The 12,688-nt window shown below is 38.2% G+C and overlaps 1 protein-coding gene across 1 annotated transcript; it reads left to right on the top strand.

Annotated features, from left to right (window-relative positions):
- The first annotated feature begins 344 nt into the window (after nucleotides 1-344).
- LOC133691950 (uncharacterized) lies at nucleotides 345-3,354 on the top strand. Its single transcript, XM_062112581.1, has 3 exons — nucleotides 345-1,317; nucleotides 1,880-2,043; nucleotides 2,124-3,354. The coding sequence occupies exons 1-3, from the start codon at nucleotides 699-701 to the stop codon at nucleotides 3,195-3,197; spliced, it is 1,857 nt and encodes a 618-aa protein (XP_061968565.1). The 5' UTR covers nucleotides 345-698; the 3' UTR covers nucleotides 3,198-3,354.
- The last annotated feature ends 9,334 nt before the right edge of the window (nucleotides 3,355-12,688 follow it).

The raw sequence follows: 12,688 nt of genomic DNA, 5'->3' as shown, positions 1-12,688 counted from the left end.
CATATTTCGGCTGTATCCTCTTTGGCGGTTCTAACAAGTACATAGTGAATAACAAGGTATGAATGCGAGGTCAATGAATAAATTTAAGAGAGACAAAATCAATTATAATCTGGCCCTGAGAATACTGGATCCCAGATTATTTTCGAATATGTTGTGGTCAAAAGCAATGAAGAAAATCAAGAGAGATAAAATTAGAAGAGTAGGATCTATGCTTGTTCGAAAAAATCCAATGTAGAAAACAGCTAGGCCCCTCAGGATGGTGGTAAAAATACCTCAGAAGATGGCATCCAAAGTCCAAAGATTCCTTTGAATCTTCATATTTACTTTCACAGAATTCAATTGGGCATTACATGACGTGCAGCACAATGAATCTTATCTCCATCTGGGCCAATTCGTTCTTGCCAAAATCTCAAAACCCAGATCAAGAACAGTCTAGTTCTGCACTTATTTGGACTCCTACATCCAAATATATTCGCATTGGGCTTCACAATCGTCCCCCAGTCCATCTTAGCACCACCCCCTCCCCTTCCTGGCTCCCAGTCCAAAGAACCATCAACTGCAAGGTCTGCAAACTTGAGATCTCTGTCTCCCTCACTTCTTCACGTCTGAACATCTCAAACACGGAAACTGAAAAACCCTCAGTAAACCCCTACAATGCCCCTTCCTTCCCTCAATCTCAAATCTTAAAAGCATAGCAAATGGTAGGCCCACCAAGACACTTACTTCTTCCCATCATTCTCACCTCCATTGGTGCCGTCATCCTGTTCTCCCTCCACCAATCCACTCACCCCATCCCTAACCCTGATTTCATCCCAATCAACACCTTAATCAAGACCCCAAATCCCCAATTCACTCCTCAAGATTTCACGTTCCTAATCAAAGTTCTTGCCTTTAACCGCCTAGACTCGCTCTCCAGGTGCCTTAACTCCCTCTCCGCCGCCAACTACGGCGGAGACACTGTCCATCTCCACATCCACGTCGACCACTTTGCTCTCACCAATGAATCCCTCAACGTTATAGATAAAAAGCTTGAGGAATCGCGAAAAGTGTTGAACTTTATTGATGGGTTTGATTGGAAATTTGGAAACAAAGTGGTGCATTATAGGACTAATAATGTTGGGTTGCAAGCTCAATGGCTAGAAGCTTGGTGGCCAAGTTCAGATCATGAATTTGCGTTTATTGTGGAGGATGATTTGGAAGTTTCACCGCTGTTTTATAAATTTGTGAGGGGTTTGATTGATAATTACTATTACAATGCGTCGAATTTTAGTCCTTCTGTTTATGGCGCTTCACTTCAGCGTCCAAGGTTTGTCCCAGGTACTATTTTCTTCTGTTTCATGTCTTTTTTGATTTGTTAGACTGGAAGTTTTAATGTTTAATGTTGGGGCTTATAGTTTTTTTGTTTGTTTTATCGGATTTTATGGTGATGTAGTGATGCTCGTTGCTTTAGAACTAGTGTGCAAGGCCTTGCATTATGTTAAAAATGAACTTTGGGGGATAGTGAGTTAATTGCTAGGCTGAAATCTTTTCAATATTTTGCTTATGGCTGAAATTTATGTTGATCGAATGCGAGCTTTAAAAAAATTAAATTTGTATCTGCAATTGCATAAGCATATGTGAAGCAAGCTGATCCATACATTTCCAAGCTAAGTTTTTTCGCTGATTCCAGTATGATGTCTATGAATTACAATGACATCTAAACCAAGACGCATTTGTTTTGTTGTTGGTAGAATGTGCAATATGCAATTTTCTTCTTCTCTTAGTTGAGCATTCTTATAAAAATCGTGTTGATTCTATAACCCTATTGCTTACCCTTGGCCAGATTTTTCTTTTTTATCCTTTGGAGAGTGGTTTTGATCGATCTGGTTGCTGGTTACAGGTAAACATGGAAACAAAATACATTTGGATAGTGAAACACGTCTTTTCTTGTACCAATTGGTTGGTACTTGGGGTCAGATTCTCTTTCCGAAACCTTGGAAAGAGTTTAGGTTGTGGTATGATCTGCACAAGTCCAAGGGCATCAAGCCATTTCTTGATGGAATGGTAATCTTATGAACACCCCCCCCCCCCCTCACGTTTGCTGGTTGATTTTTTTTTCTCTGTCTAAATCTGATATCATGCAGGTGACTAATGGGTGGTACAAAAGGATGGGAGAAAGAATCTGGACTCCTTGGTTCATTAAATTCATCTACTCTAGAGGTTATTTTAATATCTACACAAATTTTCAGCATGAGAGAGCACTCAGTGTCTCTCACAGGGATGCTGGTGTTAACTATGGAAAAACTGCTGGGCCTGACTCCCAATTATTGGACGGAAGTTCTCTTGACTTCAACTTACTGGAAATGCAACCACTGAGTAATCTGAAATGGTATGATTACTGCTTTAGAGAAGTTCTTTCTGGAAGGATTGGAAGGACCTTGGATGAAGTTGGGTCTATTCTTCGGACTGTGCAGAAAGATCGGAGTGTTCTGCTTGTGACTATATTTGGGGAATCAGGCACAATCACGAGGAACATGCTTTGCCACTTGGAGAGGCTAAATATAAGGAACTATGTATTGATAGGCCCTGGGTCTGACTTTCTATTTGATCTTGCTAGAAGAGGGCATCCTGTGATTGATGCTGACCAGTTTTTCAATTATCTTAGAGCACAGAGAGTAATGGGATTTCAACACTCCAGTGCAGAGCTGATGAAGAACGTTTTAGTGAATGCTTATGTAATCAAGAAGTGTTTAGAAGATGGGTATGATTCTTTGACAGTGGATGCAAACGTGCTTTTCCTCAGTAAAGTTCAAGAGTTCATTAATCCTTCCAGTGACCTATGTGCTGGGAAGAGCTTGGGATTTTTCTTTGTTAGGAGCTCTTCTTCTGCTCAAGAAATTTGGGCTGATCTCCTGAAGAAGGTAGCTGCCACAATAGGTAAGGGTTCGTTACAGGGAGAGAGCGCAAATTTTGTATACTTTGTGGTGAAATTCTTGGAACAGAATGGTGCAGGAATTCTCAGGGTTGATGAGGCAAGCATTGGCATCCAGATTCATGCCAATGCTTTTAACCAATCATCTTTGGAGGCTGGGAAGAAAATGGTTTATTGGTCTACAGACACAAGTTTGGATTTGATTCAAAGGCGGCTTCAAGAATTGAGTTTGTGGGTTGTAGATGGTGACTCTTCTTGCACTGCTGTTGTTTGTCATGAGTCATAGCATTTAGTGCTGGACAGATTTTGTTTAACCGATTTTCTTTGCACAATACGTTGAAATATTACTGATATTCTTTTGCACGCATTTCATACCAAATGTAACCTATATTGTATTGTAAATTTTTGGAACAATTATAAGAAAGTAATTGGCCTTGGTGAAACATCGTAGCTCCAAACTATCTGCACTGGAATAATGCAAGTTTATTGATGTTTTCTTCCTCAATCCAAAAATACTTAACATTTGTTACAAGAATATTCAATTTTTTTCACATGGTCTCCTAGTTTTTATAGAAGGTAATTTGATATTTGACATGATAAACAATTGAAAAACATGGTGAAATAAGAAAAATTCTTTTAAAATAAAAAATAAAAAATTAGAGTTATGAGAGTTTTTTTATAATATATATATATATATATATATATATATATAAAGGTACTTGTACAACACTGTAAGGAGCTTGTGCAACATCAAGAGGGGCTTGGAAAGCATCCATGCACTTTGAACAACGAGTGCGAGGCTTTTCAGCATCCAAAAATACATTTATATCATGTTATTGTGTCTTTTTATATGTGAAGAGGCATGTGTCGGTGTTGGTGGTTCAGTATGTTATTAGAAACCTTTTTTTTTTTCATTTTTTTTCTTCCTATGAAAATTTCAGCTTGACCCTCTTTGTTATTGGTATTTCATGTTAATCCACTCACAGTTCTTGAATCAAGTGAATCAAGATTTGTATTACACTCCTCTGCCTTTATTTGTTATCAACATATGGCTTATATAGCCATTTACAGAAGTTTTACGCTGTGCATGCATTATGCATGTTGACAGCCAGGGAATAACCGAATTGCAACAGAAATAACTACCATCCGTAATAATAGGATATGGTAACAGAATTACTAGAAAACAGAAAAATGAGCGGGAAAGTAAGCAATGAAAGAAATAAACAAACTACACTGTTAATTCCTTTAACAGTCCATCATTCCCTCCCTTAAACTGTATTCAGTTTATGCTTGAAATTTCACACAATCCCAGCAATCTTTGAAGCTTTAAGAACACCTCTAACCCGAGAGGTTTTGTCATAATGTCGGCTATCTAATCTTGAGTTTTACAGTAACTCAAGTTAACCACATTCTCTTTCACCATTTCACGAAGGAAATGAAACCTGATATCAATATGCTTGCTTCTGCCGTGGAGAACAAGATTCTTGGAAAGTTTTATGCTGGAATTGTTATCGCACAAGATTGTAGTGCATTCCTTCTGTTCACAACCAAGCTGCTCCAAGACTCTTCTTAGCCAAACACATTGACAGGCACATGAGGCAGCAGCAATGTACTCAGCTTCGGTTGTTGATAAACTAACAACAGGCTATTTCTTAGAAGACCATGATACTGCTCTAGAGCTGATTATAAACACACATCCTATAGTACTCTTGCGATCATCTATATCTCCAGCAAAGTCACTATCTGAGTAAGCTATGAGCTGCTTGCAACCTCCTTTCTTGTAGAAGATGCCCAGGTTCATTGTTCCCATCAGGTATCGGAGTAGCCTTTTTGTTGCTAACCAGTGTTGCTCTGTTGGGTATGACATGAACCTGCTAATAAGACTTACACCATACATTAAATCAGGTCTCGTTGTAGTTAAGTACATGAGGCTACCAACCACCTGTTTGAACATACTTGCATCAACCTTGGTTCCCTCTTCATCCTTTGACAGTTTGCAGCCTGGAGCTATAGGATTTTTCACTAGGTTGCATCTATCCATGCCAAATCGTTTTAAGATTTCTTGAGCATACCTCCTTTGACATATATAAATCCCTTCAGGATTTTACAGCACCTCAATTCCCAAAAAGTACTTCATTTTTCCCAAGTCTGACATGTCAAATTCTAGCATCATGAGCTTTTTAAACTCTTCACACATGTTTTTGTCATTCCCAGTGAAGATCAAATCGTCAACATACAGACTGACAATTAATAGCTTTCCTCCTTCTTTTAGTTTAGTGAACAAGGTGTGCTCACAGTAACACTTTTTGAAGCCTTCATGGATGAAGTAGGCCTCAATTTTGCTATACCAAGCTCGTGGAGCTTGTTTGAGGCCATACAGTGCCTTGTTTAGTTTGTAAACCTTGTGCTCCTCACCCTTTTTCTCATATCCTTGGGGCTGTTAGACAAAGACTTCCTCACTGAGTTCACCATGCAGAAATGCGCTTTTCACATCCAGTTGAAAGATACTCCATCCTTCTTGAGCTGCTAGAGCAATTATCAAACGTATGGTATCTAATCTTGCAACGGGAGCATATACCTCTGTGTAGTCAATCCCATACTGTTGTGCATATCCCTCTGCCACAAGTCTAGCCTTGCATTTGTCTATCTCACCACTTTCATTGAGTTTTGTTTTAAATATCCATTTAACTCCAATGCTGTTTACTCCTTCGGGTAGGGTGGTCAGAACCCATGTTTCATTTTGTTCAATAGCCTCAATCTCTTTGTTCATGACATCTCTCCATTTCTTGCTCTTCACAGCTTCCTCAAATATGGATGGATCATCTTCTGTAAGAATAATCATAGCATTTAAGTCCTCTTCTTCAGACAGATTCTCTCATGTTTCGTAGTCTTGCATCTAGAGTGGAATTCGTCTTACCCTCCCTGAAACTGAAGGATTCACTTCATGTGTCACACTAAAATGTGCATAAGTGCTACTTGGACCTGCCTCATTCATGCCCTTAAAGAAGGCCTCTTCATTCTCGTTGGCATCTGTTCCAAGTTCCCCAGTTGAACTTGCTTCTTCATTCTCATTATCCTCTGTTCCCAGCTTTTGTGCATTCTGAGCTCTATCAGTTTCTTCTTTAGGATCACCCCATTCTAGTACATCTGAGATTATTTCTTCCCTGCCCATGTCCCAATTCCAGCCTTTAGTTTCTTCAAAAACAACATCCCTGCTAACAATTATTTTCTTAGAAACTAGATCAAATAGTCTGTAAGCTTTTGATTCATCACTCACTCCCAACAAAACACACAATATGCTTTTATCATCCAACTTAATTCTTCTTTGGTCTGGTACATGTACATGGGCCAAGCACCCAAAGACCCTGAAATATTCTACAGTAGGCTTCATACCACTCCATGCTTCCTCTGGAGTTGAGTGTTGGACGATTAGATTAGGACTCCTGTTGAGCACATGCACACACCACCTTACAGCTTCTGGCCAGAAAACCTTTAGAACCTGTTTATCTGTAAGAATACATCGCACTAAATTCATCACAGTCCTATTCTTTCTCTTAGCGACTCCATTCTGCTGAGGAGTATAGGTTGTGGTTACTTGTCTAGTTATGCCATTTTCTTTTCAAAATTCCTCAAACTTATTTGAGTTAAACTCGCCACCTCTATCAGTCCTTAAACATTTGAGGTAGGCTCTTGTTTCCTTTTCAACACATGTCTTGTATCTTTTAAACATGGTAAAGGCTTCTGATTTTTCATGCAAGAAGTAGATCTACGTCTTTCGACTAAAATCATCAATAAAGCTCAAAAAATACCTCTTGTTGCTTTTTGATGCCAGATTTATGGGGCCACATATATCTGCATGCACCAATTCCAGCTTCTGTGATGCCCTTCATAGGCTCCTTTTGGGAATAGATTCCCTGTGCTGTTTGCCAATTAGACATGTTGTGCAAACTTGTGCACATGCTGCTGGTGAAGGCAAACCAGAAGGCAAACCGTTAACCATCCTTTTAGATTGAAGGGTTCTCAATCCTTTAAAGCTCATATGGCCGAATCTGCAATGCCATAGGTAACTTTCATCCTCTATCACAGCTTGAAGACAAGTAGTAGTTTTAGGTATCATTGTTGCGAGCACAACAAACATCCTGTTTGTACTCATTTCAGATTGAATGATTAAGCCCTTAGTAGGATGGAAAACTTTACACTTCCCATGTTGAATCAGAATTGATACTCTTTTGTCTTGAAGTTTCCCCATGTTTAACAGGTTATTTTTCAGCTCAGAAATGTAATAGACTTCTGAAATTACTTGAGTAATTCCATTTACTTTCATTCGTGTGTTTCCCTTCCCCATAACTGCCATCTTTGAGTTATTGCCTAGCTTTACTGTGTGTCTGAATTGATCATCCAGTTCTGAGAACCATTCTTTATTCTCACTCATGTGGTTGCTGCATCCTGAATCAAGAAACCAGATCTCTTTTCTTTCCTCATGGTTAAGCTCTTCATAAGCCATTAATAGTAATTCTTCTCCTTCATTTGTTTCTGTATAATTAACTCCTTTCTCCCAAGCAGGACACTCATATTGAAAGTGTCCTAATCTGTGACACTTGAAGCATTCTATAGTGGCCTTGTTAAATTGTAGTCTGTCACTACCTCTTCCTTTTCCTCTTCCTCTAAACACTCATCGACCTCTTCCTCTACCAATGTTTTCTTCGTAAGTAATCTTGAGAGCCTGCTCTTCTCCTTGATGACCATTCATTCTTTGTTCATGGACCAGTAGACTGCTCTGCAGCTCATCAATGGTCAATGTATTTAAATCATTTAACTCTTCGATGGAACAAACCACATAATCAAATTTTACAGTCATGGACCTCAAAACTTTTTCGTTGATTATGGTTTGGCTCATCGAATCACCATGACTCTTCATTTTATTGGCTATAGTAAGAGTACGACCAAAGTAATTGTTAACTGTTTCTCCCTCCTTCATGTGCAGAGTCTCAAAATCCCTCCTAAGTGCTTGTAGTTGTGCCCTTTTCACCTTAGTAGAGCCTTGGTATTTCTGTTTCATGGAGTCCCAAATTCCTTTTGAAGTGTCTCTATTGAGTATGGTCTCCATGACATTTCGATCTATGGCTTGAAAAAGGTAATTCTTCACCTTCAGGTCCTTCAGCTTCTGCCCCTCAATCAGTTTGCATTGTTCTTCTGTTGCTCCTGCCATAGAAACAGATCATGGCTCAGTCCTCTGTGTCACCTCCATTGACATCCCATTCTCTATAAGATCCTAATATTTTTTGGAATGGAGAAAGTTCTCCATCAACATCGCCCAATGATCATAATATCCATCAAATTTAGGAATGACCGCCTGCACAAAGCTGCTATTGTTGCTTTCCATAATTCTGTTGATTCTCTTGAGAGAAAGAAGAGAAGTTGAATTTTTTTTTGTTCCTCGCACACACTCACCCTCAGGTCTCCTATGATACAGCTCTGATACCAATTATTAATCCACTCACAGTTCTTGAATCAAGAGAATCAAGATTTGTATTACACTCCTCTGCCTTTATTTGTTATCAACATATAACTTATACAGCCATTTACAGAAGTTTTACGATGTGCATGCATTATGCATGTTGACAGCCAGGGAATAACCGAATTGCAACAGAAATAACTATCATCCGTAATAATAGGATATGGTAACAGAATTACCAGAAAACAGAAAAATGAGCGGGAAAGTAAGCAATGAAAGAAACAAACAAACTACACTGTTAATTCCTTTAACAGTCCATCATTTCAACTACAGTCTTTATTTTTTAAATTTCTTATTTTTGTTATTGACTTTTTTGTAGAAGTATCGTTTGTTTTTAATTTCATCATTCAATCTCAATTTATCAAATATTATATTTTTCAAATTGGTCCTTGTTCATTTGATTTCTATTTTTTCTTCTTGACCCTTTTGTAAAAATTTTATTGATTTTTAATTTCATCATTTAATTTAAATTGATGGTATTATATTTTTCAATGTGACCCTCATGTAATTTTTTTTTTTAATTTCATTCTTCAATCAAATATAAAATTTATTTTATATTTCAATTTTGATCTTCATTATTTCAATTGCTATTTTTTTTAATTTTTTTGTATAATTAAAATTATTTTTTCAAGGTCATCCTTTAATATTTAATTGATTAAGAATTGAACTTCATGGTTTTTTTTTTTCCAGATAAGATGCTTCAAGCCTAATGACCTGGATCACATGTATAAAAAATTAACACGGGTTTTTTTTTAAAAAAAAATTTATAATTTTTTTTATTTTTTTATCAGGTTATTCTAATCTCATGATTTAAGCCGCATGTTTAATGAAATGTCTCATATTGATTTGGTTCTAATTAGTGATTACCAGGATTACAAACTTGTCATTCTGCTATAAGCATGTTTTTCATTTATATAAACATATTGCATATAAAAATTTATTCCATAATAATTTTAGCTAAATATATTTTTTAAAAAAAACTACAATTAAAATTATTTTTTTAAACTATGACCACAAAAATTAACAAAGTATCATCACACATTACATCCAAAACCGAAAGGGAGCTACAATGCTTTTAAGGGTTGTGCTTGTGCACATTCGATTTGCAAACATTGGATAATAAATTAAGAAATCTGCAAATCGAAGACCTGAATCAGCACCCACCATTCTCTCTCCAGATACGAAAGCATGAGCCTCGTCATCAATCTGAACCCAGCTGCAACCGGTTTTCTTTGCACCCCTTGATTCCATCAGCTCCCTTGCCTGGTTTGCCTCGTCACATTTTTCAGCTTCTGCCTCCATGTTTGAAAGAATGCTTGGGTTTCAACTGAAATAAATGCTCAGCCGCCCGACGAGCCAATTCAATTTTCCCACGTATTCAGCATGCCCCAAGCAAAGCGCCGGCAGCCGGTTCAATGGGTAAGCTTTCAATGAGTTTTACTGCTTCCTCCATGAATCCAGCCCGGCCGCGGAGATCGGCCATACAAGCATAATGCATCTGCGTTGGCTTATTATTTTGGGCCTGCATATGCTCAAAATATTTCTCCCCCTCTTCAACTAGCGCACCATGACTACAAGTTGACAGGACCGCAGTTCTTGAGACTGGATCATATTCCACTTGCTTCAAAGAGATTGATAGCAACAGCCGATTCAGCCAGCATTCCATAACCTGAAATCATAGAATTCCAAGAGGCCGCATCCTTGCTTGGAATTCGATTAAAGACCTTAGCAGCAGCAAGATCAATTCGTCCAAATTTTATACATGCTTGTAGACTTCTGAAAAAGGTGGTTCCGGCTTCTGAAAAACCAGCAATGGTTGTACCATATAAATGATTTGAGTCGAATGATTCTCAAGACTCAAAGCATTCGGCTAAAGAAATATGCATTGATGATCTAAAATAATGGTGCGATTCAACTTCAACTACCTTGACCACGCAGACGTTTCAACAACCATTTTTTTCTTAATCGATCATTCAATTTCATGAACATTCTGGCTCTCTTATATATCATCAAAAGAAGGATATTCAAAAGCCCCAATAATGAGATCATCGTCAAAGCCTGGTTTTCTCTTCACCATCTCAAACACTTCATCCAAACACACATTATTCATTTCTGTACAATGCGGATGCATCATAACATCATCTCTATCATAACATCATCGTCACGTCTTCTCTTGGAAGGCTGCTCGGAATGTGATGATGATGAAGGCCTGGCCCTTGTTTGCTGGGATGACTCTTGATCATCATCACCAACATCATGTTTCGTATATATCTTCATAGACCAGCACATGCGATGGGATCCCCATGAGGTCTTCGTTGCTCTGTATAGGATCCGCCACAACTTTAGAACCAGTTTCAGCCCCATTTCCATTTGGCTGCTCATGGCCAATTATAATATGCAACTCATTGAAGTTTTCAATAATTTTTCCCCGCAAATGCTTCGCATCAGGATTTCTCTGAAATGAAACATTCACGCAGAAATAAAAAATGAATCATGAATACATGTAGAGCAAAATCACGAGTAAAATAGAAATAGTTAGCTCCACTATAACTATCTGCAATGATGTTCCCTCCAAATGTCTCTATGATGCATGTATACTATTTGAGTGATTTTAACAGTCGGAAAGAAAACCAAAAAGGGAGAAGGCAAGATACAATCAAAATCACATTTGTAACTCATTCAAAATCATTTTACCTGTGGCGTGAAAGAAATTGGTTTCTGATTCACTATGTCAAATACTCCGTTGATGACACATTGTCATATCATCAAATCCCCTGATACAAATGCATTCAAGTACAGAGGATGAAATGTACCTTAATGTACTCTTTTCATTTGGAGTCACTAGCCATAACCATCTTTTGTCCCCCATCCCTCTCAAATCCTCCATGAGCAAGCCCGAACACTGTGGCGTGCTCCCAATGTTTGGGCTTGGATGTCAAGCCCGAGCTCATGGAGCACCACAACCATGCGTGCTTACAAAGGTGTTAGGCGAGGTCCCAACACTTAGGCTCGAGGGTGTTGCTCAAGCCCACAGGAACACTTGGCATGCACTCAAAGACTGGGCTAGGGGGCTACATCGAATCCTATGGGTGTTGGTATGTGCCTGAGCCCATAACCACTGTTCGGGTTTAAAGTATGTTTTCAACGTCTCTTCAAGATTGACTATTATTAAAACATGCTTGAGCTAATTAAAAAAAAATTATAAATTTTATTCCATTATAAACAAAACAATAATCTATAACATACAAGTTATAAATCTAACAAATAGCACGAAATAGAGGTTTACTTTTTGGCATAACTCTTGAACAAACCATAGAAATGATACTTGCCAAGATGTCCTAAGAGCATGGCATTTATTATATGACAGATCACGGTCCAATTTTTTAAATTCCAAAGTGCATTTACTTTTTTTATTGACATTACCACAATCACATGAAATAATATAGTGGAATATGAGACAAATGGTGGCTTCCTATATTTGGTTTCTAGTCACTTGGATCTGCATAGTAACACCGTCTCCACTGTACGCACAAGAAAAAAGATAGGCACGTGCTTAGATCTGGAAACATAGTATGCGAGGTGATGGGCAGTGAGTCATGGCATGTGACGAGACATGTGAGATGCCTTTCTTATGACAGAAAAAGAAGGGGATCCAATTAGCCTTCTGATGAAAAAGATCGGACCATGGCTCCTCCTATGCTCTCCGTCAGGTGGTGTTTACAGGCTGGAAAAAATGGACGGCATGATAGCTCTAATGTCTGCTGCAGATGGTAAACTGCAATATGCCCTCTTGCTTTTTTTATTTAGATGCGTGGATTAATTTGTTCCTTGCAAGATCGGAAGAAACGGGAAAAGAAGAAAAAATAATGTTCAGGACAGCAAGACCTGGCAATGAATCTTGTAAGACAGATAAACTCCATGTGAAATAACGTGCTACCTGCTGAATTGTCAGCAATTTATGTAGCTATGGACATTATCACTTGGGATGAAGAAGGAACAAGGATTGTACCCGTACAACTTGCTTTGAAAAGCTTAAGCTCCACCTGATTTTGATCCTCGTGCTTCGGATGTTCAAAAAATGGCAGTGCATTCCAAAAGCCAAACGTGCATCTCCATTTGCTTTTTGGCTGCTTTCTTAATTATCCTATCTGCTATTTTCAGACCAAAATATGACAGTGACACCGCTCTCCGAATTTCTGTTCTTGGGCTGAATTCTTGTATTTAATTAATCTCGTTTTATAATATTGATCTTGATTCCTAGA

The sequence above is a fragment of the Populus nigra genome, chromosome 1 (assembly GCF_951802175.1).
Source record: "Populus nigra chromosome 1, ddPopNigr1.1, whole genome shotgun sequence".
In the NCBI taxonomy this organism is placed as follows: domain Eukaryota; kingdom Viridiplantae; phylum Streptophyta; class Magnoliopsida; order Malpighiales; family Salicaceae; genus Populus; species Populus nigra.
The sequence above is the reverse complement of the archived record's forward strand: the minus strand, read 5'-3'. Positions and strand labels throughout refer to the sequence as shown.

What these genes read in the sequence shown, in the direction of transcription:
- LOC133691950 (XM_062112581.1), top strand. Translation starts at nt 699, where the DNA reads ATGGTAGGCCCACCAAGACACTTACTTCTTCCCATCATTCTCACCTCC. An exon ending in GCGTCCAAGGTTTGTCCCAG is followed by an intron (nt 1,318 to 1,879) that starts GTACTATTTTCT and finishes TGCTGGTTACAG; the next exon opens with GTAAACATGGAAACAAAATA. An exon ending in AGCCATTTCTTGATGGAATG is followed by an intron (nt 2,044 to 2,123) that starts GTAATCTTATGA and finishes GATATCATGCAG; the next exon opens with GTGACTAATGGGTGGTACAA.